This window comes from Sparus aurata, chromosome 24 (genome assembly GCF_900880675.1).
Source record: "Sparus aurata chromosome 24, fSpaAur1.1, whole genome shotgun sequence".
NCBI lineage: Eukaryota > Metazoa > Chordata > Actinopteri > Spariformes > Sparidae > Sparus > Sparus aurata.
Genome location: NC_044210.1, coordinates 19,230,085 through 19,258,061, shown reverse-complemented (window position 1 = coordinate 19,258,061; position 27,977 = coordinate 19,230,085). Strand labels below are relative to the sequence as shown.

The 27,977-nt window shown below is 41.8% G+C and overlaps 1 protein-coding gene across 1 annotated transcript; it reads right to left on the bottom strand.

Annotated features, from left to right (window-relative positions):
• Nucleotides 1–11: 11 nt before the first annotated feature.
• Nucleotides 12–27,885, bottom strand: crfa4 (cytokine receptor family, class I receptor 4). Its single transcript, XM_030409807.1, has 9 exons — nucleotides 27,672–27,885; nucleotides 15,395–15,510; nucleotides 10,018–10,156; nucleotides 8,886–9,055; nucleotides 6,232–6,410; nucleotides 6,005–6,158; nucleotides 5,787–5,874; nucleotides 5,148–5,217; nucleotides 12–4,737 (listed from the first exon to the last, which is right to left on the bottom strand). Exons 2-9 carry the CDS (start codon nucleotides 15,489–15,491, stop codon nucleotides 4,117–4,119), a joined length of 1,518 nt encoding a protein of 505 aa, XP_030265667.1. The 5' UTR covers nucleotides 15,492–15,510; nucleotides 27,672–27,885; the 3' UTR covers nucleotides 12–4,116.
• Between the last annotated feature and the right edge of the window lie 92 nt (nucleotides 27,886–27,977).

Below are 27,977 nucleotides of genomic sequence, written 5' to 3'. Positions count from 1 at the left end.
ACAAGTTCATCTGCCTTTTCACGTTTTATTGCATTTAATCCAAAGTGCTTTTTTTCCGTCAGGCTCAAAGTTTCACATTGACCTGAGACCTTGCTTAGTGGTTTTGTCACAATAAAAGGTGAAAATTAAACAAACACTGAGCTGGTTTTTAGACATTTATACTCTTTACTCCTCCTCACATGAAGGTGTGTACGAGTGGCATGTCGGCCGGTCAAGCCATCCGCTGAGAACACAACATAGTATGAATGGCAAACAATTACCGCTCTGTAAAAGAAAAAAGGCACGTACAGGCACAAAAATAGATAACAGGACGACATCTAACTGCAACATCAATGAGGAAAATACAGTGACGGCACAACAACAGCTGTCTTCCCGATTACAGAGGTGAGGGAAGGAAGTGCTGTGGGCGTACATCAGCATAAGATGACAAATGTTTTACAGTTAGTGGTCCACTTCTTTCAGTATTGCTTTTAAAACAATCCACCTCTGAGTGATTTGATAAACAGGTCACATGGTACAGCTATACACATCATCATGACACTTAAAGAATGACAGTCATAGTAAGAATACTTAAAGGGAGTGAATACATTGAGGGTACATCAATACTGTGGTTACAATACTCCAAAATGATTGTGATGCACGCATGCTAATGGTTACGACAAAGCACACAACTGGTCAAATGCTAGTGGCTCATCTTTGGTGCTTGGAACTACCACCATTTTCAAGTCTTCTTTTAGGAGGGAAGATGCACTAAACTGTCAACTTTTGAGGACAAGTTGAGCAGTGGGGAATATAAATATTGTCACTGTCAGGCCACCAGAGGAAACTGGGCAGCTGAACGTGTCTAAGGTTGTTGGAAGAGTCCCAGTTCTAGACCAAAAGTTTTCCACTTAAGGTTTGAAGCAACTTGGTACTTTAGGCAAATAGATTCTAGTTTTTGAGGGTCTTGTTTCAAACTGCGGTTACAGTTTTTCTCAGGGGTCCAAAATTATGGTGATGTGCAACTGCTAATGTTACAAAATAAGTACCCAACTGGTCAAATGCTAGTGGCTCGTCTTTGGTGCCTGGAGATACCAGCATTTCTACATCTTCTTTCAGGAAGCAAGATTTACTGAAACTGTCAAGATTTCCAGTTTCCCGCACAAATTGAGATATGGGGAAAAAAGAAATCACCATGTTAAAAGACCACCAGAGTGCATTGGGGCAGTTGAATCAATGTAGTGTTGGGGTCTGGTCTGGGGGTCTAGTGTTTGGGGTATTTTAGCCAACATGTGAAGCTGGAAATTGCCACATTTACCCCCAGGTAGATACAGTAGAACGACCATGATTTGCAGTATCCAGTACACGTTTGTAGTTGAAGTAGGATTGGGATTTGGGTCAGGATCTGCCAGTTCTAGACCAAAAACAGTCAAGGTTGGGAACACCTTGGTATCTTAGGCAGAGGTTCAAGAATTTAAGGGTCTAATTTTTCCAAAGTTATGGCCTCTATTTGATGCCCAACTGCTAATAATAGAAATCAAGTACCCAACTGGTCAAATACTAATGGTGTGTCTTTGATTCTTGGTGCTGTCAACATCAGTGTTGTACTTTGTTTTGCCAACAGATGAAGTTGGACATTAATGACCAGGACTGCACCAAACTGCCAGACTTCCAGTAACGAGTAGAAGTTGAGACCTGGGGTACAACAAACAAATGACCATGTTAAAAGACTTCATTGTCAGGCCACCAGAGTACACTGGGGCAGTAAAATGTGATTATGCTTATTGTCAAGTACCCAACTTGTATTGGTGAAATGATTGTGTATTTGAGCTGACATGTGAAGCTGGAAATCTCCATGTTTACCGGAAGAGGCACTTAAATTGCCATGGTTTGCAGTTTCCAGTCCAAGTTTGAAATTGAGTGTCAGCAGGGTTGGGATAAGAGTCAGGATCTCAGGACAGTCTAAGACCAAAAATGGTGGATTGCCTCCTTTAGGTTGGGAAGGAAGTTTGTGCCCCAGGGAAAGAGGTTGAAGAATCTGTTGGTTCTGTTTCAGAGTCTTGTCCCGTTTGTCTTGGGAATGCCTTGGGATTGTCCAGGAGGAGCTGGAGGATGTGGCTAGACTGAGGGATGTCTGGGGTACCTCTCTCAGCCACTATGACCTGGATCCAGCAGAAAATGGATGGCACCAAAGACCAGCCATTGGCAGTTGTCCAGTTAATGTGATTAAATTAATGTCGGTTTGAATTACCCTGAAACACGTATCCTGCCACCTCCATTTCATTAACACCTCACAGATCCAAGTATAGGAACAGATCTTCTCATGTAAGTTGTACAAATATTGAGTTCGCCAAATGCTATATTTTAGGTGCTGGTTCATTCATACAAAATACATACCTTTTATTTTCAAAATAAACACTTTCTGTAGGATCTCTAAAATATATACAATATATGTTGCATAATCATGTTCAATTTGTTAAACAGGACTACAACGTTTTAGATATTGGTCCTTGTTTTGAAACTCTTCTTATTTTTCTAATTTTGGAGCATTCAGGAAGCAACACAGTGCCTGACATAAACCTCCAAAGTATGATGGACAAAAATCCACAGATACTCTGAAATAGGATCTTAAATTCACAGCTTATATCTTCCTGAGAGTTACTTCTACTTTTACGAGTTACTACCTCTGAAGCTCCTCAGTCAAATATCACTCAGACTGTACTGAAGGGTGAGATTGAGATAATGAGACAGATTCAGATTCAGTGCCTTTGGATGCAGATTAATATTCCACTCATGTTCGGGAAAATCAAATATAACCTTAATGAGTTGGCACAAATATATACTGTTGGATGTATAATAATGATATAAGCCTGTATAATAAATATGAAAATCGCGTGGAAACTCGGACATGACAAGAAAAGGAAAACTGCAGAATGTGCAAATAAGCTTTAGGTCTCAACAAGAACGAGGTAAGGCTAATATCTGGAGTATTAGTGCATGAAACACACAAACAGATCGTTTGAATGCTAAATAAAAACAGCAGTTAATCTTTCTCTTCCAGACCCGTCGACGTTAAATGGCAATGTCCTGAGAAAGACGTCCTGAATGTGAAGCTTTGCGGAGAAGCAGCATGTGGTATTTATGTTGCAGTTTGTTCTTGTTTGTCGTATTTAAAGCTGCACAAAGCATCTGTGTACTTCATAACTTCATTATTTCCTTGCCCATAAATCATGTGGCAGAAATGTTGGCCCTATCCACACATAAACATGTATTTCTTAAAACAAAATGTTTTCACCTTTCATTCACACGTACAAAGTGTTAGAGGTCGCTGAAAATGGAGACTGCAAGTAGCAACTTCCCATCGAACATGTCAGTTTTTTGTTGCCATAATATTCATTTTAAGTCACACAAACACGGCTGGCAGCTTGCCTGACTTCTGTTTTTTGTCGGCACAAATGAGTTCCTGTCAAAATGATCTGTTTTTGTTGACAAAGCAGCGGTAAAGCAAACATGGTTTGTAAAAATGTCCCCTGCCAACAATTCATCCTGGCGACTGGGCTCTTTTCTGTAATGAAGCAACCTATCACAAAGTATACAATCTGCACCTATGAACGGTGCAGGTGAAGGTTTGAGATATGCGTTTCAGGTGTGGAGATTATTTCTGAAAAGGTGCTAAAACGCTCGTCTGGACGGAGAACTGCTTCCATAAACACTGGTGTACGTGTGGACTCGGGTCAGGTTAATTTCATATTTGGGTTTTCAAAATCAAATCTTGCCTCCTGCAGCTTCAGCAACACCCGGTTTGGTCCCCTAAACTACATAACGGCTCCTGGACAGGTTACCAAAAACAGAAAGAAGTCTTGTCCAGAGGAACATTTACTTACAAAAGAGGAGTTTGTCACCAAAACACAATGCTGTTTATTGCACCAGGAATTGTGTTTCATAGAGTCTGAATAGTTTTTTTTGTTTGTCCACAAAAAACAACATCTGTGTGTGACGTGTTTGCAGTGTGAAGTTTGTACTTTTGCTTCTTTTCAAAGCCAACGTCCTGTGGGTTCAATTCCGGTTTTTAAGGGAGTCAGTTTCTCACGCCGACAGCCTCCATGTTTCAGCGCATTCAGCTCACAGTATTTGTGTTCAGCCTTGGTTGTCAACAGCAACCGGCAGCAGAGGGTCCGCCGCCTCATTCCTCTCAGCCTCGCCGCCATCTTTCATCCGCTTCATCGCGTTCTTCTTGGCGTGGTAGTCGGCCAGCTTCTTCTTCTTCTCCTCTGCGTCTAAGTCGACCCTCGGCAGAGGCGGGAACTCCCGGCAGTACGCCGGCGGCAGGCACGGCACCAGATGCACCGCGCCACTTTCATTCATGAGCTGGACGCAGGTGTAGAAATCCTGTGGCGAGCGGTTGGTGTCAGGAGCGGGGACGCCATTGGAGAGGCCGGGATGTTCCATCACGCTGTACTCCGTCCCTGGCAGCGTCACGATCTCTGGCCTCGGCCACGAGGGCGGCAGGCTCTGCATGTACGACGTTGGGTTTTGGGTCGTGAACTGATGATGGGCGGCCACTGGTGTAAGGACACACGGAACCATCAAGGCATCCTTGTCCCTCTCCGTCGGACCGGCCGGGACGCCGCAGGCCCTCGGCGTGGTGAGATAGACGGCATCCGCGTTGACCTGATCCCAAACCTCCTCAGTGTAGCTCGGAGGTCTGTAGCTGTGGAAGTTACTGAAGTGATGGTTGATCTCGTCCAAGTTCCCCTTCTGAAGGTGGAAGGAAGGAAAAAGACAGAAGGACACAGAGAAGATAAACAAAAAGATAAATCAGGATGGTGCAACTAAAAGGCAAACGAAGGACAGACAGAAGAGAAAGAAGGAAAATGTAAAAATTACGAGTGAAGAGAGAAAGAAACCAGTGCAAAGTGTAAAGAGTAGGGAAGGAGGAGGAGGAGGAGGAGGAGGAGAAAGAGGAGGACAGAGTGGAAAGTTAATGAGCAGAAATGTAGAAAACGAGTGCAAGGAAACAAGGAGAAAAGATGAGGAAGAGAAATCAACAGAAAAGGGAAACGATAGAGAAAGGAGGAAGAAGAAAGAGGAAAGACAGAAAGAACATAAAAACAAGACTGAGGCGGAGAGTAATGAAAGGAAAAGTATGAGGAGGAAACGAGTGTTACCTTCAGGAGCAGTGGGTCGATGCCGATGATCCGTGGCTTTGGAATGGGCGGCAGGAAGTAGTCTTTTATTCTGAAAGTACGAACATCAATGCATTTAAAATGTGGCTTAAGAAGTCATGACAGTAAAATGTTCCCTGTGACTGTTACAGTTGTAATCTGAGCTAATTTTTAATCACATGTTTCAACTTTTCCACCTCAGTCGAGTGTACAAACTTGTGTTTTTGCAATATTTTGAGTTACTATCATTAATGCGGTACATTTTCTCATTACTTCATCAACACTGTACAACCTGCTGTCCTTCAGTGGGGTCGAGCTTTTTCTCAAACGTTATCTTGGTGTGCGAAAACGTTGTTGTTGTGTTTTTAAAATGTCGACGTCCTTTTCAGAGATGTTGACGTCTTTTAAAAAATATTTGCGTGTTTCTCCCAAAATGACATCTTCTCCTTTTTTAACAAGGTCACAAGATTATGTAAAATATTGAACAGATCAGACAAAAGTAAATCGTCTCCCTCTGGTTGGTCGACATCAGTCTGGACGTCATCATTCACATCAAATGCATCAAACTAGAGTAACGAGCCTGTGCTGAAAACGTGAGGAGGACACAGTCGGGATATTAACGAGCTGACGGTGTTTTCTCACCTCTTGCTCTGTGGAAGAACACCGAAGGCGATAATCAGCAGCGCCACGACGCCGACTCCCGACACCAGAATCCTCACCAGCAGTTTACCTGCACAGGTTCAACCACAGACACGTCATTACACCTGCTCCTCCTCCTCCTCCAGTAATCAAATGACCCAACATTCAGTCAACAGGAGCTTTTTGTGAGACAGATGACAGAACAGTAACATCATGTGTACCTGCCGGCGGCCTGGCGGGGATGCTCATCTGCAGCGTGTTGCTCCACTTGCTCCACAGGCCGTAGTTGTGCGAGCGGCAGCGAACTCGCACCACGTATTCACCGACGGGGAGGCCAAGCAGCTCCACGTGAGGCTCCCGGAGAGGAAGCTTCACCTGAGGACAGCCGATCATTAATATTCATAATGAGCCGGTGTTTCATCACCTCACTTCATTTCCGTGTGTTTACCTTCCAGTTGTCGGGCTCGTTGACTCGTCTGTACTGCAGCTCGTACAGCAGCGTGATCCAGCCGTACTGCAGGTCCGAGGGCACCGGGTAGGACCAGGACAGCAGCACGTTGTGACCCATCTCGTCCCCGCCGGCGTCCGTCAGCTCGTGGGTCAGGTTCACCGGGGCCTCGGTCTGAACTGTGGACCACACACACACAAACATGATGACGAATGTTGAAGTTTAAAAGGTTCTTTTGTCACAAAAAGACGTCTTTTAGTGTTTCTGCCTCGGGCTCGACGCTCTCCACGTCTCACTGGACCGGATCAGCTGCTCGTACGCTCGCAGGGAAACACGGAGAACATTTGTGAACTTGAGTCGCATGTTTCATGATTATTAATTCATACATGATAATCAGAACGGTTCAAACACAGCAGGACTCTGGTTGTTAACGCGAGATAACGTCCTGTTTTATTCATGCAGCAGGAACTTCATTTATTATTCATCTTATGCAGATTTTTTATACACATCCACATTTTAAATTTTAATCTGTGGATATTCTGATGCCCACTGGGAAGCTGATACTAATCATCCGTACGCTCTGAACCATCAGGCTGACATTCAGGACATTTGTTCCACAACAGGAGTTATAGATGAAGTGACATCACATAATGTTTCAGCATGTTTAAAGATTTGTAATGTCAGAAATGTGGATTTTGAGGCAGAAGAGCTCGAATCACTTCAGCAGGAGAACAAGGAAAAGATAGAGAAATTAAATCAATGAGATGATATGAGATAATTGATCTAAAGAAAAAATTGACACATTTAACATTAAAAGAAATTTGCATTTAAACACTTTGGTTTAATCTTGCACCAAACTTCATTGAAAAAAATGCAGTTTTTTGGCAGATCAGAGCGAACAGGAGCTTGTTTTGCTCGGCAGCTGTGTGAAAAAAAAAGAATCTGATAACTGATCATAAGAAAAGAAAAAAAAATGTCTTACAAATAAAGACATTTGTACGAAACTTCACTGAAAAAATATGCAGTTTTTTCTCATTCTTATTTCTAAAACTGTAGTTGCGGCTCACGTCCGACTCGTTTCACATGAGGAATGTGTTGCAGTGACGTCACGTCAAAGTGTGAACGGTCTCTGTCAATGACCTCACGACCTCTCCGTCACGCAGCTCTGCGTTTAATGGCGAGGACGACGCCCTGCAGGGCGCCGTATCTGCTCTCCCTGCAGGGCCGAGATAACAGCCACGACATCTGAGACCATCAAAGACACGAGTCACATGGACCCACACACAAGGCTGTGTGACACACATGTTAGCTTTGATACATCACACACACACTGTGCTTCTTCACATGACACACACACACACACACACACACACACACACACACACACACACAGCAGCACAGGAAGTAGAGTCCAGATCTGCAGCGTCTGGATAATAACACACTCTGTGTCTCTAATAAATGAGATAAAGAGCTGCAGAACACTCGCAGAGAATCATCGCCAAAATAAGAGCAGAGTTCAAGCGCTTGTACGCAATCATCTCCACTAATCAGTTATTTACAGGTCATGACGAGTGCTGCTACAGAGGACTCAAATTAAATATGAATAAAAATGTATAAATAATAAGATTTAAAAAAAAAAAAAAAAAAATCAGCAACAGGACAGAAAGCAATATTAAAAAAAAACAAAAAACCCCACAAAAACAAACAAAAATCGACCGACCACCAAAAAAAACTAACAATACAAAGTCCCCACTCGTAAAAAAACAACAACAAACAATAAAACGTAGCTGTGTCCAACACTCATCTTTAAAAATCATCTGACCAAATAAAACATTTGACCGACACAAAAACCAACAACTGACCGAGCTTTCAAACAAAGGTTTTACATTTGCAGAAAATAAAATATGGAGGACAAGCAAAAGGAAAAAAATCCATACGTAAATGAAAAATAAATGCAATGAAACAGAAATATCAATTAATGTCAAATTTAAAAAAACATTTCTTTTTTATTTAGTCAGTTTCAGTCCTCCGTACGTTTCAAGTGTTCTGACGATGAAGAAAATCAGATTCTGGCAGCTTGCAGGCAAGAATGAGTTTTTACTGTTCATGCAGTTTTATTACCGTTTGGTGATATAAGTACCTCGCTCACATGGACTTATATAAAACATCGCAAACAAAGAACTTCTTGTCTTCGGCCTTAAGTGAAGGCAGGTGGTCAGCCGGGCTGAAACCATACATTACATTTAAGTGTTTACAGATTTTTAAAGATCTTTTTTTTCCAAACAGATCCGTCTTTATTTGGTTTGGTTGAAATAAAATAAATAATTTATAACAGAAAAGTGACGATTGTGGGATCAGAGCTTATTACATTTGGCAGCTGTGTGTTAAAAGTAAAATTGGATCAATAATTGATGACAAGAAAAGAAGAATCCTGTAGCAATAAAAATGATTTTGCAACCAAACAGTTTGGTTTAATTTTGCACCAAACTTCATTGAAAAAAGTGACGTTTTTAGGATCTAACCACATAGGTGCTTATGATGTTTGGCAGCTGTGTGGCACCTGAACATGATTCAGAGATTATAACCTGTTTCTGGAGTTGAATAAACGTTATAAATATATTAATCTCCTTTGAGCAGATCTGCTGATATCTTACCGATATCTGCCACGTCCAGGCACCTCTCCTGTGAGGTGTAGTTCCTGTGGGAGGTGACGGCGGTCACGTTCATGCAGTAGATCTTCCAGACGGTCGTGTGGCTGATGCCGAAGAAGCAGCTGTTGGCGCCGGCAGTCACGTAGTCCGGACATTCTTGTTTGGGCCCTTTACTGTGGACATGAGAGAGAAGTTACAGAGAATTTATCAATGTTTTAAATCTAATCCCTCGGATGTAAACTCTCTTTTCAACAACTCTGTTATTCCAAGTTGTTATTGTCATTTTTAACCACATGATCCCATATTTACATAAGTGGTCCTCGAACAATCGATGGGGCTGTGGGCGATGCAGCATCGGGTCAAAAGCACAATCCAATTTGTTCTGATTACTGTGGGCAGATTCTCTGCCGTGTGTGCAGCCTGGCATCGGCCCGAGGACACGTCAGGCTGCGTTCAGGACTTCATATCGACACGTTGAAAGCTTTACGCTCGAGTGGAGCGCCACAAATCAAACTGGATTATTCACACCGTCCAGAAACTGTAGTGGACTTTTAATCTGGGGCAGTTGTTCCTGATAACGGGAAGTTTAACACTTTTAACCAACAGTGTTCAGCTTTGTGTTTTTCTTCCGTCAACATGGCAAACTTCAGATTTATTTCCAAACGGCAGAAAAGAGACTCAGAACAACCTCAAAGACACAAAATGAGCACAAAGCTAATGGCTGCTATCACCTCCTGAGATACAAAGTGGTGTTAGGACTCAGGAGGCAGGCTAGCTGGTTAGCATGCTAGCTTCAGCAGACAGCTCACACAGACGTCTTGTTGTTTCTTCACACTACTGATGATGTTTCATGAATCTTTTACGCTGAAATTACAGTCACATCTTAGATATTGCCTCTTTAAAATACAGAAGTATTAAATGCTAGTAAATAAAGATGAATTAACTATAAATATTCTCTATATTTATAGTAGTCATACAATGGTTACACTTTATAACAGTCAGGAGAGAAACTACATGAATATAAAGCGGCGAAAAAAGACGCCATTTCCTTCTGAACTGTCAACACAAGTACATCAAAACTATACTTAGAGTAGTAAAGTGTGTGTGTGTCTGTGTGTATGTTGTATATACACACTCTTTGGAGTAGGTGAGGACGTAGGTGACCTGCTCGTCGTCAGTCAGGTTGTCGAGCGGATGCCACCAGCAGGTGAAGACCTCCATGTTGGGCGAGCGGCAGTTATAGATGTGGGGCCTCGTCGTCACGGCAACCTCTTCTGTAGAGAGAGAAAGAATGGAAGAAAAAAAAAAGGCAGTGTGAGCCTGTAACCATGACAACAGCGCTGAATAGTAACGCAATTTCATGCATGTGCAGGTTCACACACACATGCAGGTGGACTCAGAGGTGAGAGAATCTTGTTTGTGCTGCTGAGACACACACACACACACACACACACACACACACACTTTATTCCTCACTCTTCAGTTTGTAACGAGGTGTACAGGACATGTTTCTGGGCTTTGCACCAAATTTAGAGAACTGAAATAAATTCTAACAAGATAAATCTGAGGGGTCAGAAGATGATTTACTAAAAAGAAAATACCGACATACGTGGATTGCTTTGAAAGTCAGAAACCAGCATGCAGGCTTCAGTGCTTCAGGACTGTTTCATTGTCAACGCCTTCCTGACCCTGCAGCTGGTAGCTTCATGTTACTCTTCATGAAAGTCTTTGTCAGACTTCCAGCTGACTGAATACTCATTTACAGCAAAATATCATTACAATATTAATACATTAAGAACATGGATTAGAATCAGAAAAGGGTCTGACTTAATCCTTGGATATCCATCCATCCTAAAGAGACAACATTTTTAAGATCATCACATGTAACGCAATCCTGCAATAACGGACTTAAGTAAAACGTCTGTAGGTGACCACAAAGAGCAAACAAACCAACTGTAAAGCAACACTTAGCAGGGTAAAGAGACAATCAAAGGCTGTAAAGGAGACACTAAGTAGCTTAAAGAGACACTTAGTGTCCGTAAAGAGACACCAAGTGGCCGTAAAGAGACACTAAGTGGCCGTAAAGAGACATTTTTCAGCGTAAAGAGACACTAAGAGGCCATAAAGAGACAATAAGTGGCGTAAAGAGACTCTAAGTAGCGTAAAGAGACACTTAGTGTCCATAAAGAGACACTTAGTGGCCGTACAGAGACACTTAGTGTCCGTAAAGAGACACTTAGTGGCCGTAAAGAGACACTTAGTGGCCGTACAGAGACACTTAGTGTCCATAAAGAGACACTTAGTGGCCGTACAGAGACACTTAGTGGCCGTACAGAGACACTTAGTGTCCATAAAGAGACACTTAGTGGCCGTACAGAGACACTTAGTGTCCATAAAGAGACACTTAGTGGCCGTAAAGAGACACTTAGTGTCCATAAAGAGACACTTAGTGGCCGTACAGAGACACTTAGTGTCCATAAAGAGACACTTAGTGGCCGTACAGAGACACTTAGTGGCCGTACAGAGACACTTAGTGGCCGTACAGAGACACTTAGTGTCCATAAAGAGACACTTAGTGGCCGTACAGAGACACTAAGTGTCCATAAAGAGACACTTAGTGGCCGTACAGAGACACTTAGTGGCCGTACAGAGACACTTAGTGGCCGTACAGAGACACTTAGTGTCCATAAAGAGACACTTAGTGGCCGTACAGAGACACTTAGTGGCCGTACAGAGACACTTAGTGTCCATAAAGAGACACTTAGTGGCCGTAAAGAGACACTTAGTGGCCGTACAGAGACACTTAGTGTCCATAAAGAGACACTTAGTGTCCATAAAGAGACACTTAGTGGCCGTAAAGAGACACTTAGTGTCCATAAAGTGACACTATGTGGCCATAAAGAGACACGTAACAGCGTAAAGAGACACTAAGAGGCCATAAAGAGACAATAAATGGCTTAGAGACTCTATGTAGCATAAAGAGACACTTAGTGTCCATAAAGAGACACTAAGTGGGCGTAAAGAGACACGTAGTGTCCATAAAGAGACACTAAGTGGCCGTAAAGAGACACGTAGCAGCGTAAAGAGACACTAAGTGGCGGTAAAGAGACACGTAACAGCGTAAAGAGACACTAAGTGGCCGTAAAGAGACAATAAGTGAGCCTCTTAGTGTGTCTTTACGCCATAAAATGTCTATTTACGGCCACTTAGTGTCTCTTTATGGACACTAAGTGTCTGTTTACACTGCTAAGTGGCGTAAAGAGACACTCAGCAGCGTAAAGAGACACTTAACGTAACAGCGTTAATGTAAACATGTGAGTTGTTGGAAGGAAAGTCAAATCCCACCAAAATGAAAAGAAACAAAAATGATTAATGAGGACAGACTGGATAATGGAGAGATAACCAAATGGCCATTCGGTCAGAATACTAGGCCACACAGACACACACACAACACACACACACACACACACACACACACACACACACACACACACACACACACACACACACACACACACACACACACACACACACAGGTAAAATAATCAATTCTCAACAGTCATCTCTCCTCTCACCCACCTCCATAAAATCAATTTTCTAATTTGATTTGCTTCTGCCTCAAACACACACACACACACACACACACACACACTCTCTGATAGGCTGCCGGTTGGACTACTAAGATTTAGACCAGCGGTGGAAAATTGATCAGCGTCTGTGAACAGCAGGACGTCAGGAGAGTCCAGACCAACAGACCAACACAGATACAAACACACGCCGTTAGAGGCAGAGACGTGGAAGTGACACTGACCTCTGAACATTTCTACATCTTCTATTATTTAGTTGCGTATGTGCAGATCGACTGAAACGTCATTCGGCTATAAAGAGCAAAGAGTTTTCTCCACGTCAGAAAACTTCCTGTTCTCTTTGAGATCTTCGGTGACATCTGTGTCAATACAGAGACTCTCCTGGCTGTCATGTAAAAGGAAACCTCCAGTGGAGCAGAGAGACATCATGTGCCCTCCACAGATCTCAGCAGCGGTAGGTGAGCACTAATCCATGAGAGAATGCATGGAGCCGCAGTCCGAGGCAGCAGGGGAACAAAGGCCTGTTGTGTAGGTTCTAAGGAGATCAGAGAGCCACGCTGCAGGAACTTTCTAGTCAACAACCTCCACTTCTCAGAAATAAGGCAAGTAAGGGCGCACGCTGCGCTCTAATAAAGCACGACTAATTCATACCTGAGGCAAATGAGACTGAGTGTAATTACTGCAGGCGCTGTGCAGAGTCTGTAAAGCTGCTGAGTTTATTTTCACAGAGAGGCGAGTCGCGTATTAAATGCATCAAGGTGCCAAGTGGACACAGTCGAACAGGAGGGAGGGTCGCTCTCATGTTTATCTCAATCGATTAACTCCAAACTGACTCGAGTCGACATGTAGTCTGCTTTATTAGACAGTCATAGTTTTAAAGTGGTACCCTCCATGGATTGATTACTGAATGGGCCGGTCACATACAGGTCCACAGGTCCACGGGATCAGGAGGCCCCTGAGCCTCTGAGGTGATTAACAGTCAATCAAACAAACAGACTTACAACAACCACAAAAGAGACGCAAACTCACCACAGAGAGAAGCTAAACATCTATAAAGAGACACAAAACAACCACAAAAGGGATGCAAAACAACTGCAGATACCCAACATGACTACCAAGAGATTCAAAACCACTTCAAAGACACACAAATCAACTGCAAAGAGATGCAAAACTACCAGGAAACTGCAGACTGACAACAGAGAGGGAGAAAAAATACAAACACACACAAAATGACGTGAACAGATATAAAACTTGACCGCTGTGGGTCAGGTGACTTTGACATCTGGAAGTGGTTTGGAACACGGTGGCAGCTGCAGATTTAATTTCAGCAGCTTTAAAACAAATCTGTGCATTTGTTTAAAAAAACAAATCTGTGCATTTTGTTTTTGAAGCCTCGTGTCAGGATCAGTCTTCCCCTCTGAACTTTAGATCCTGAAACATACTCTGACAAAAGACTAAAGGTTATTTATTAAGTTGTTTAGAAATCTGCGATGGTTCTGCTGATTGTGTTGTGCTCGTTGTTGTTTCACAGAGGGGAGGATGACTGAAGGCAGATATAAAGTCATGTGAGGCTGCTGCTCTTCGTCAGACGACGCTGCCATAAACAAACTGTCACATTTATGTTTCTGTAAATCCTGCTGTGTGGTTCAGGTTGTTGATGACAGACGCTGCGAATCAACACAGACAGGAAGACGTCTGAAATTATGTGTCAGGCGATTACAAACTCCAGACACTTCTTATAATCGGGTGCAGATTACATCTCTCAGAGTTATTGTCGTTGCCAAAAGCATTAATTATCATTTATGTTGAACAAAACCAGACAAATCTCACTAAGATCCAGCTTCATCAGTATATGTGAACATATCAGCAGACTGGCTCATCAGACTCAAATGTTCCCTTAAAAACATTCATCAAAAAGCCCAACAGGTCCGACACACGGCAGGTCTGAACTGGTTGTAATGAACTGATACTAAAAAAGGAAATCAAAGCGATCGATGAATCATCTCTGGAATGAAAGCAGCAGCGTTGTGAGCTCAGCAGGGAGGTATCGACGAGCTGCCGACACGTCCAGCTGAGCGGGAATCAAACGGCCGACACAGCTGGCTGCTGCCTGCACCCGATTCTGTCGGAGCGTGCACAGCTGCAACGCAACTAATCTGTTTTTAAATGGTCCCAAAACTCTCTGACAGGACAATTTCAAAGCCCCTGCTCACTTTACATACATCATTCCATAGTTTAAAAACCTTTCTGAACTCATTTCTGGCATTATTTTTCTATCTTTCTAGGTGAGTTGTTACAGCTTGATCCTGATGTGTAGATAACACAAGAGCACCACAGCTCGCTGGAAATGCTTCTGATAAAAACAGGTTGAAATGATCTCAGAGGAGAGAAGAATCCAAAGAGACGCAAAACAGAGATGCAAACAACTTCAAAAAGAAATGCTGACCAACTACAGCAAGATGCAAATAGCTTCATACAGATGCAAAGTGACCACAAAACAACGACTACACAGAGATGTAAAGAGACATGACACAATTAAGAGATGCAAAACAACCACGAACAGACATAACATGACCTGAAAATGAAAGATCTGTCTATTTGGCTCGTCAAAAATGAAACTATGTAACAATAACTGAAAGATTCACATTGGGTGAAAGACAACCACATGCATTCCTGTTATTCATTCAACAGTGAGAAATCGATTAAAGAGCTTTTGGAAGAGTAAGAGACCAAAGAGAAAACAGAACCTCGTCTGGACTCAGCCGAGCACGGACGAGGATCAGTGCCGGTTCAGCAGCAACATCTGGAGCATCATGAGAACTGAATCAACGTGTAAATTCACAAGATGACTGACTGCAGAACACTCAGCTCAGAAGATCTAGTCACTCTGTGAGCACATGAATCGACAGTCACATCCTGACTCACCGTGGCCGTGCGCTCCTTTGTAAACGACGTCCTGGCTGACGAGCCGGCTGCTGCTCACCTGAGGCAGCAGACACACCAGCAGCAGCCTCCACAGCATCCTGCCGCCGTCTGTCCACCTGCCAACGCACAACAAGCAGCGTAAAACACACGTCCAGATGCAACAGTGCTTTGCTAACTGTGGGAAAGTTTCTGTGTTCGAGTCCACCAGCAGGAACATGTGACCAAAAGACAACTGGACGTTTATGTTTTAAAGGGCAGCTGGATGATCGCAGTCGCCCTGCAGCTCTTTGAGTCTCGACACTGAGTGGCAGCGATGAAGCGTCACATCCTCTGGTCATGAGACGACGTCACGTCATCATTCCTCTGTGAGCGCACAACAGAATTCCTCGAAAGAGTGGCTGCATTTCATAAAAATGATAACATCAATTATCTAAGAAGCAAGTGGATAATAGAGCACGTTTACTGCCGGAGCATCGTGCCACTCGATGCTCCGGGTCTCAAGATTGAAAGATTTTGGTTTTTCAGTTGGAAAATTATCTTGTTTTCCAGTTTTATCAAAAAGTGGAAAATCTAATCAACTTGAAAACCCCAAATTTCAGCATCTGAATTTTATTTCATCAGAAGCTTTTGGCAGTATTATGGTAAAGTTTGATCTGTGTTTGATTGATTCATGTCAGTCTGAAAACATTTAAAACAAAACCTCAGAGATTTTGTTTTGGTCTTTTAAAGGTTGTTTTGCAGGAATAAAAATTATAAATGATGTTGTGTTTTCTTGTTTTATCGTCGAGGGGATGATCTCATGAAAACAAAATCTTCGAACAGATCGAGCTCTCGGGGGATTTATAGTGTTTCCCTAAACCTTTGAGAGAAAACAGGCAACAAAACTGGATACAGGTGGATAAAGAACATTTTAAGATTAAAGACCTAAAAGGAATTTAAAAGCATTTCACATCAGAGGCAGTTGTGTTATACCAGATAAACGCTGAGGAGTAAATCTACAACCTTCTCCTTTAAAAAGAAGCAGACTAACTGTTTGACTATTGTTCGATCATTTCAGCATTTCATAGATATGATTTGTCACGCATCATTTCAAAAGCCTATCACGAAGACGCACAACACAGATCTTATTCAAACAGTTGTAGAGCTTTGGGCTTTTCAGGTTCTGCTAAAAGCTCATTAGTCTAATGAGCTTAGAGTGGCGACCCACTCTGACTAAGATGATTGAGCATGCGAGTCTGGACGATCATGAAAAGAAACGCCGTTAAAACACACAGTAAAGAACGTGGTTAAACGGGTGGTTTTTAGTTTTGTGCCTTGACTTTGCCAAACAATTTACTGCCTTCAGAACTTTGACTCATCCATGTCGTCCCATTGGTAGGAAAAAAAGTTTTTGTAAGGTTTGTTTGTTAAATGACTGCAAGAAACATAAATTAGATGTTAATTAAAGGGGAAAAAAGGTGAATAATCAATAAAACATGACCTACACATCGACCTGTTCCAGCTAGGGAACCTTTCAAGGAAGAACCCAAGGAGCCCTTCAAGGAACCTCGGTCCGAATTTACTTCAGCCCGTCTCTACGTCAGCTGACAGTATCAGGCAACAGGAAACTACCTGCCCTGAGTCAGCTGACACAAATATAAATAGACCAGTTCCACCACAGGATCTAGTCGAGTAGCTTAGCCTGAGTCCTGAAGGGACCTGGTCTAAACGTTGTCCCTCAGCTGTAAGAAGTCTCGGCACCTGGAGTAGGACTTGTTGTACACAGATATAATGATTATCTAAAATGATGTGAAATCAGATTTTCTTGGGTTTGGACCCTTAAATCACAACTCTTCTGTCACAGGTGCCTAAGAGACTAACGCTGTGCATCCTCACTCATCAGAGAGCCCCTGACCTCTAAACTTTCCAGATCTCAACCGATCAATCATCAGTGAAACGTGCCAGAACAAGTCCAATCCACGGAGGCTCCACTGTGGTTCGGATCTGGTGCATTGAGGCTTGGACACCTGACCTCTTAGGATGTTCTGATGATATACTAGAGTGTTGGATTTCATGTTTCCGGGCCTTCCTGAGCAGTTTTTGTGGTGTTGTAGGGTGCATTTTCCCTGAGGGACCACTGCCATCAGGGAGTTGGGGTTGTACAGATTGATCTTTGGATTAAAAGATTGATATCTAAATTCAGTAATTTGGGGTAAATGTGTGTTGTATCATCAACAGACCCAATAGCACATAAGTTTTGCAGACATTAGTGCGAGTTGCGTAGGAAAGATGTAGTATGGGGAGCGTTTGGTAATTGGGAAGACGATGGCGAGACATTGACGATTGCCAATGTCTTCCCAATTAGCAAATGCTACAGTACGTTTTTTCTGTCAATCACAAGGATTTTGTGGCTGATCGTTTTCACACCGCTTAATTTAAAGAGATTGAAGACGTGAAAACAATATTCTTTTTATGAGAAAACAATAAAATATTCAGGAAGTGAACAGAAATATAGATTTCCTTTCTTCTTATTCTCTTAATCACCGTTGTCTTCGTTCTTAAGCCTATTTGGTTGAAAAGAAACCAAATGAAGTGACCAACATTTGATTTGGATAGTTTGCTGTGCAAGGTCAAAAAAACAGAAATAAAACCTTGCATGCAAACAACCAATATCAAGATTCTGCAAACTGCACAGTAAAGACGTCACATGAAGGAGCTTAGAGGTTTTAAAGTCTGCTGTCATGAGAGGAAGGACAACAGAACTGACATACAAACAGCAGCAGCAGGCGTTCTGGGAGCGCTAAGACAACAATCACAGTGAATAATCCCTGCCTTGATCTTGCAGGAGGATTAAAAAAAAAGGTCTTGTTGGTCTTTATCCTGGAGCCTCAGTTCACCCTGACGCAGCACAGGCCATAAGCCACGATGATACAAGATGAAAAGTGCAGGAAAAAGAAGCTTCTCATCCTACAAACCGAGCACAAAATGAAAGATCACAAGGTGAAACAGCAGCAGTGACCTGACCACATCACCTGACAGATGCAGACAATCTTCAGCTCCACCTTTTTAATCCTTCAACGTCTGTCATCCTGCCCTCCTCAGTCCAGACCCAACACATCTGACCTACAGCCGAGCATTAAGTTATGGTTGAAGGTCAAATCTAGAGTTTAGATTGAACCTTAACAGATTGTATAACCAATATGATGATCCTCAAGGATTTCTTATCGGTCTAAATCACCATTTTAATCACATGATATAAACCCATATCAGAAGCCTGCCACGATTTGATTTTAATTGATCCCCTAAAAGAAGAAGGGAAAAAGACAATCTTCTAAGTATTTTTAAAAGTGTTTGTGGAACTTTATAAAAACTTTGCTAAACGTCTCTCCCGGTCTAGTCTAAAGTACATTTAAAGCTGATATTGAACCAAATGGTCACTGGTCTATACGATCACTCGATGGCCGTTGCAGGTTGTAGGACGAGCATACGAAAAAGCACAATTCTTTTTTTGTGGGTGGGGCACCATGACACATGCTGATGTGGTTTTATCTTGAAGTGGTTTGCATGAATAAGAATCATGAGAATAAATCTTTCTAATAATTTACGCCATAACTTTACACTCGATTAATCTTACATTCAGTTAGGAAATAAATTAGAGGACACAGCTAAAAAAACAAATGAAGAATAAATAAATGGTGGTAACCTCATCTCGCTGTCGTTCTCTCTCCTCGTGTCAGCTCATGGAGAAACAGTCATGAGTTTTACCGAGGACACGAGGGGGCTGAGCTGTTAGATCCCCTTCAGTCTTCTTCACACTTCCCCCCGGTTCTCAGCTTCATCACAACTTCCTGTCTAAAGAAAACGATCTTACCCGAGGGTGAAGCCTCATGCATGTGACTCCTCTGACCATGAGAAAACATCTCTTTATTTTGGTCATGCTGAGCCGCCTCCAACAGCCCAGAGGGACGACATAAACTGAGGAATGTCTACTGCCGTTTATTTACGCTGCAGAAATACCAAAAAAAGGCATCTGATGCAGTAGCTGGATTAAGACTTTTACTTCAGTAATGTGATGCCTCATTAAAGCTTGATGTAACTTAACATCCAGCTTGATTATGACTGTTGACACGTGTGATTACTTATTGACAGACTGCACAGTAGGTGTGGTAAAACTATTACCTACAAACACCGTATCTTTCAAAGATATGCTGGTCACTGTGTGCTCTTTCTTAAGTCATGTAAGCAACTTTTTATCACAGGCACATTTCAAAGTCCTTGAGCTGTATGTAAGAACACAATGTAATACTAAGAGAGGAATGATTCAAGACTGGTGGAGGAATGTGAACCTGTATTGTGGAGTTTGACTGAAGACAACCTGAAGATCTCTGGCTGAATGCTGAAACTATAGGACAATAAAAAGGACTTTAAATACTGTTTTTCTGTGAACGTCAATATATTTCAGTACACAACTTTGGGAACATAAACAGAAATAATAAAAATGACACTGTTGAGTTCTGCTCGTACATCATCCCAAATGTTTCCAACAATGTTTAAATTACACAAATCTGTAATTTTACTCAAGTTATCGATGTACCTACATATGCCAGATTTTTAACATCAACATCCACACATCATTCCCTGAGAAATAAACAACAGTGGCAAAAAACAGCCTCTTTCACAAATTGTTAGAGAAACAATTTATCTGGATCCACACCAAAAGTTAATGAGGTCTATCCATCATAGTTTGGTGGAAATGGACCTAACCAACCAACCAACCAACGGACCAATAAACCAATAAACAAACCAATAAGCCAACCAACCAATGGACCAATAAACCAACCAACCGACCAACCAACTAAAACATGAACATCAATTGATGTCACAATTTACAAGAAAATTAATACCTACATTTATTTCCCATGTTACTAAGGTGCTTTGAATGTTACCCATGTATTTATCTGTTTGTTTGATTTTGGCAGTTTCGGTCCTCCAACTACCTTCTACCTAATACCTTGAATTTCAGGAGCTTTACGGCCTTTCTGTGACCGGCCGACACTCTTGACACTCTGACAACTTTCCAGAATTGATAAACAGTGTTTTGGAAACTATTTTTGGCAGCGTTAGCTCAGGCTAAATCCAGCTTAGCACAACAAAGGCCGGCCTGTTGTCTCCATCAGGGAGTCATGGAAAGGCCTTATATCACATCTCACAGATTATTCATCATACCAACAGTTAATCTCATTCAATCGAGCCCTGTCTGACCCTGCATGGCTTCATGATCGTGTATGTAGATAAATTTTCCAACAAAAATTAGATCAAGTAACGTCACATGATGTTTCACCAACATTCAAGAGGAAATACCTCCTGTCTGTAATTAGATCCAAACAGGGAGAGTCCGGTCAAAAGTAATGTCATTTGATTTTTCTGAGGTCAACAGCAAATTGTCAATCTATTATATACACATATAAATACACAGACGTATATACAGACAGACACGTGTGTGTGTGTGTGTGTGTGTGTGTGTGTGTGTGTGTGTGTGTGTGTGTGTGTGTGTGTGTGTGTGTGTATATATATATAAATAACAACAATTATTATTATTGTGCATTATATATTTAATGTATAAAATGTAATATGAAAGTTATGTTTGGTGGAAATCTGTTCATTAGTTTCACTGTCAATCCTGACAAACTAACCAACCACTCGCCCGACTGACTGACCGACCGACCGACCAACCAACTGACCTGCCAATAAAAAAAACCCAAAAAACTTACCATAAGCAGCCGTCACAAAGAAGGAAAACACGCCGCAGCTGACAAATGCCAAACAGAAATGCCATCACAAACCCAACAGCAGCTCTAATAATAATCACTCCTCAAAGGTTAATCTGATACGTGGCTGCAGCATCCTTCCTGTCAGATCCTCATAGCCAATCACAACATGTGAATCACCTGTTGCCATGACGACCGGCTTCCTACTTATACAGCTGATCAATAGAAGTGCACCACAGGTTTGTGACGGTCCAGAGGCTGACAGGTTAATCTATACCGACGCACATCAACGAATAAACAAATAATTATTAATTAACTAGTTTACTGACCCACAGGGGGAAGGACAGATAATTGGCATCTGATTGATGTCTTACTTCATAATTTTCCAGATGTAGAAGATGATTAAAAAGTCATTATAAGAGCTCTCAACAGGGTGTGTCTACTCATTGATCTGTAAAATGCCAATCAGAATGGCCATTGATTACTTTCATGTGGATTTTCAAACTATGAGGGTGAGTTGAAGCAGAGGAGCAGAGGGACAGGTAGTAAGACCAGTGCAGAACTTGCCTTAAAAACGTCACGTTTTTATGTTTTCTTCAGTATCGAAATGATCCAGTGATAGTGATCCACACATGCATGTTTACACTGCAAACAGGAAGTGCTAACAGCTAATTCTGCTAACTTTTCATGAAGATTTTGCCAACATTGTCAGCCAATCAGCAGTTAGTAGCGGGGCGTAAACAGTAGAGTTGTAACTGAGGATTATTTTCCTGATTAATTCAGGTCTGAAACACTATGAGAAAAAAATAATCAAAACATCCCAGAATCCACTTAGAAACCAGAATAAAAAGAAACTTCTTACATGTGCAGAACCTGCCTTAGAAACTTCATGTTTTTAAGTTTTCTTCGGTATCACAGTGATCCAGTGATAGTGGTCTGTACATCAGTGAGTACACAGCAAACAGGAAGTGCTAACAGCTGATTCTGCTAACTTTAAATGCTGCTAAAATGTAAATAAATATAACAGGGCTCAGGCTGTAGCCCACATGTTGACATTATGCTTCCTCTTTACATCCCTCAGAGGTCTGCAAATAGTGGGAGCTGTAGTTAACTGAAGGGAAGAAATCTTTGCAGTGCTGGTGTTAAATCTACACCTACACGCAGTCAATCAGATCTCAGTTGACCATGTGTGAGACCTCTTAAGCAGCTTCCCTGTCAGTTGGCACTTAGAGATATTGAGTGTTGGGGTAAAAAAAGATCCTGGACAGTGAATGCAGCCGCCTGTCAGTTCCCACTGTGCTCTCAGACATAACGTATGTCTGCAAGTAATTACATTTTAAATGTTGTCATTATAAAATGCTCGTCTTGGTTTACTCTAACAACAACCAGATTTGTATATAAGGTTGTGTCCCAGGCGACACGTCTGCCAACTCATCTCTTAAGCTATTTAAAATAAGAGATAAGGCTTATTTAAAGAGCGCCGTCACTGCAGGCGAGTCCCTGACCTTTAACGACAAAGACTCTAATTAAACCCCGACACACAAACAGGAAGAGGAGGATTATTATGAATGCAGTCACTTAAAAAACAGGAGGAAGATGACATTCAGTGGAATTCAATACTGCATTCAGCTTGACAACCACACAAAACGTGTTTTATAATGAATCAAAATATCACTTTGTCGCTTTAATAATTGGTCCACAAAGTGCAGCATCAGTGTCATAGTCTTGTGAAAAAAATCTAGAATCTCATGTCCAAGTTTAAACCCAACACTGTGGTTTTAACTCCTTAAAACACTCGTTTTTCCACTTGGTTTGTCAGGTGATTATGAACTGAAGCGTTTGAGTGAACATGTTCTGGTTTTGACTTCAACAAAATCGGTATTTATCTGCTTTTCTCTGCTTTAAATCAATATAAAGTGAATATATATGTGTTCTGGACCGGTGATCGAACCATGTTGTGGCTTTTATAGACAAAACTGTTAATAAATGAAATAAAATTATGTTGGTTTCTTAGTTTTTTTCAGTCATTGTTCTTCTTCAGTTCATTTCAAGTTAAATTCAGACTTACATGTTAAGTTTATTACTATATCGACCAACTTCTACTTGGTGCTGAGATCAAAACATGTTAAGATGACGCCCTCAGATGTCTTGTTCTGACCACAACACAAAGATATTCAGGTTACTGTCACAGAGGAAAGAAACCAGAAAATATTCTCATTTAAGCCGCTGGAATCAGAGAATTTAGACTTTTCAGTTGTAAAATAGTAACAACTAATCAATTCATCGTTGCAGCTCCACTATGATCCTGAACAATGAGTTGATTTGTTATGATTTCAAGGAAATACTGTAATTTAGGTACAGCACTATAATTGAGTAATACAATTATACATGCTAGCATGCTCACAACAAACTAACAAGCCTACAAATGGTCCAACAATGTGCAGATGCTAACAGGTAACAATCAGTTTGTTTTGGTTAACATCAAGTAACTCTAAATTTCTGTAGAATTACAGTAAATCTACGATATATTTCAAAAATCTACAGACTGTTATTACAGTATTGTAATGTCTTTTTACATCACCGTACTGTATTTTCACAGTAAAAGTGTGTCTGGCTGCAGTGGAAACACACTTTATTGCTCTACCTTTAACTTTAATAGTCTCTGAATTATATTAATGTGACCTGAGCTTCAGTTAGCTTTGATCACAGAAGTCCTTCAGAGGGAGACGCGAGTTTCTGTAATCTAATCTAACCTCTAACGGGCTGAATACGTGATCAACAAAATCAAAAAAATCTGACTTTATTATATTTATTTTCTTTCTAAATGTTACAGTTTTCATGTGACAGTGAGAAAAACATTCCTGTCAGATAAACTGTTGGACTTTGTGGCCACGACTCCAACCGTCATGTGCAGAGGAAGCAGAGATTAGTCTTATCTGAAGGATGTGCTGCTGCTGCTGCTGCTGCTGCTGCTGCCCAGTCGATCCATTCCAGCACTGGTCAGAGCATCCAGCCATCACAGCTCTCACACACACACACACACCGCCTCGGGCAACACACACACACACAGACGGAAAACACAGATCTGAACAGACAGCAGCTTTCGATCCACAGGGAGTCACATGCAGCGCTGCATGCAAACCCAATCACACAGACTGACGCCAGCTGGGAGTGAACGCAGCGCTCTTATATAATCCTGCGCGGAGATATGTTACTAATTAACAGACAGCAATCATATCGAGAACATGTTGACACTCAGAAACATAAGGAACGCTGTGAGGACGGCGATACAGGTGTTCATTTAACAACCGTCTCTAAAGCTACCAACTTTTAGACCTTTAAAAGCTTTTTATCGTAACAGTCATTCAGCGTCTCTTCGGATAATAACATCCTCTAAATGTCCTGCAGTCCCTCGTCAACACACACCTGCAGGTACCGCCAGGAGCCACAGGTGTCGCCACGTAACCAGCACTGATATCTAAAGACTGACGCTTTAAAATACTCTGGATGTGCAGTCACACAACAACAACAGCCTCCATGTTCTCCGTCTCGCCCTTCAACGTGTAATTAACTAAATCATCTTCGCCTGTAAAGATTCAACATTTGGCCGGAAGCCTTCTGCTGAGATAATGAACACATTAAAGGTCATATGACACGATCAGCCGTACTGTACTGCGTATACACTTAAACGATCCACTCCAGTGTACAGCAGACAGGAAATACTTTACCATGCTGATAATGTTAAACACTGCAGCACAGAGAAACTCCCTGCAGCTCCTCCTGCCAGCTCAGAACTCTGATTTATCACTTACTTCATAAAAACAGGATTCACCAGCGACGTAAAGCAGTTTTTAAAAAATGGGAGATCAACGTTTGTAGTGGCTCTAAATGCTGACGTGTTTTCCGACCAATGAGATCAGCCGATTGTGACGTACATTTACTGTTAAAATGTTTACATCATCAGTTAATCAGTCATCAATTTACTGAATCTTTTGAACCATCCAAGACTGAATATGGGACAAGTTCTGCACCCTGTGTTAAATTCGCCATTTTCTCTATGGAGATTTGAATGGGGAGATTAAACTTTGTTTGTACCCAGAAACCTATGTGAGTAAAGTTTTTTACTTGTGATCTTACTGCTGTTGTTAGTCTGTTACTTTTAGCAGTCGGATCACAAGTAAAAAACTTTACTTATGTAAGTTTTTCTGGGTACAAACAAACTTTAATCTCCCCATTCAAATCTCCATAAAGAAAATGGCTGTTTTAGTACAGTATGAACAACAACTACTTTTTAAAAGTCGACATTGTGAGCAGTTCCAGGCTTAAACATGTTCCAACATGTATGTGGGTCAAACCTCACGTGCCTTTTTATTTGACCCGACATCAACTTCTATCAACCCAGTCACGCTTTGGGAGCTTTAATCCATTTGTCTCCTTCATTAAAGCAGAACTTCTGTGCCCCAAACCAACTACTTTACCCATGACTGGACTCTTTATTACGAGGTTTAAACTTTCAGGGAAACAATCTGATCCACTGCAGTCACACTTCTTATTTTTCACGCTGGAGTTCTGACTGTAAAGTTTCTGAAACACTTTGCATGTTGTTAGTTTGCAGACGACAGAGGGAGGCGGGATGATGATTTATCTGCTTCACCAGACTCAAACACACCAACTGTGCTTTGAGAGCGCTGTTGCTGCGCATCGCTCGGAAAGAACAACAAGAAAAACCTTCAAAGTCCAGCAGCAGTTAGCAGCAGCAGCAGTCAGCAGGGATCAAAGGCTGCTATTTGTACCTTGCTGCCTTCAGCTCCATCCTGTCGACAGTTAATGATTCCCATCTCTAACGATGGAGAGAAACTGCCACTGAAGACACCTCGTTTGTCCTATTGTGGTTCTAGGTGTGGTTTATTTTACACGTCTCGCCGTCCTTATCTGTCAGAACACATGTGAGTATTGTGGAGTTACCACCGACAGGACGAGGGCGGTTAGAGTACAGACTAACCACAACATGCAGACTTATTATCACAAGCGGTGACGGCAAACATGTTGATGGAGAGACAACAGTAACAACAGAGGACACAGCCTCTGTAAACGAGGCCGTGTCCTCTGTTGTTGTGTCCTCGGCACAGCAGCACAGGGTTCAAATCCCTTTTCTCTGTTCCCCTGTTTTCTGTCTCTGTCCTATCAATAGAGTCAAGAAAAGGCAAAGAAATATCTAATAATTCAAACAAATAAAAAATGATATAAGCAAAGACTGGGTGGAGTGTACAGAGGCTGTGTCCTCGGCACAGCAGCACAGCGTTACACTTCTTCCTGTCTCAGAAACTTGCTCTGAAAATAAAAAATAATAATTTAAAAACAGGAAAAAGGGTATAAAAAGATTGTAGAGGAAGCTTATTTCTGCAGATCACAATCACATTTAACAGTTTGCTATTACAATCTTTATTTAGATTACATCTTAATTATTAGATTTCCAGCATGTGACAGATCATAAAAGGATCTCTCGGACGTATTTCTTGTCAAATAATGAGCCTGTGTGAACGTGGAGTGAAGGAAAGTAACTTACTCACACACACTACTTTACTTTACTCCAGTACTTCCATTTTATTTCAATTTTAAGTAATTCCTCTAATTGATTGCCTTAATTACTGACAAGATTTCTGCTTGATGCAAAATCAGATAAAGTAACATCAAGTTACATGATGATAAATAAATCGATAATCCAACAGCTGACAAACAGAATCCACCTCACTGAGTGTTAAATATGATACCAGTTTGTATTTTTGACCTACAAATCACTTTTTTGTTATTAAATTAAAGTTAAATTACATTTTTTGTTGTTGCTGTTTTTTCAGCATGTATTGGTAATTTATAACAAGACACTTTTTCATGTATTTGCTGATTGCAGATGTAAACAGCATGTTTACTCCACTACACACACTTAATACATACACATGTACTATATGAGTACACAAGGCATGTAACACTGTCTCTGCACTGACAGACTGTGATACTTAAATGTTCTGTTAGTGATGAAAATAGAACAATACATCCTGATATCCTCAGATTGTGTCTCCTTCATATCTTCATATCTGGAGACAGAACCAGAACCAGAACCAGGCTGCTTCTGGTTCTGGTTCTGTCTCCAGATATGAAGATTATCAACTTCACGGTCAGAGGAGGAGACACAATCGGAACCGTCTACAGGTGACAGACTCAGGTGAGTCAAACAATTAGATAAAGCCACTTAGTGTCTGGAGACTCTGGAACAGACCTGCTGTCACTGATCTCAGATCAGACAACAGAGCTGATTAAAGATCCAGTTCATGTTAACTTCACTCCAAATCATACATCTGAAGTCAAAATGAACAACAACGGAATGAACACAATCACCATTATCATTATTATTATTATTGTTATTATCATTATCATTATAATGGCTGAATTGTTCTTAATGAGCTGTTTGGTTAATTGAGGCGCAGCTGCGCACGAGCGCTCCGTCAGGTGAGGTTATAAAACATGAATCTTACCTGTGAAGTCGATAAACCGCTCTGAGATCCGCCTGCAGCCGAGCTAACCCCTCCTGAAGACAGATCCGCCGACAGTAGACGCGCACCGGGACCAGGACCGGGACCAGGACCGGCCGGGAGCCGGTGGATGCAGCCGGTAGTCCGGGTGAACTCCCCGAGAGAGAGACGGAGCTGCTGATAGAGCCGCTGCCAGCGCAGTGTTGCGTTCACGGCCCGCTGGAGCCTATTTGTATACACTCCGCCTACTCCTCCTCCTCCTCCTCCTCCTCCTCTGTAAGGAGATTTCCCTCCACCTGGTCCCGCGTC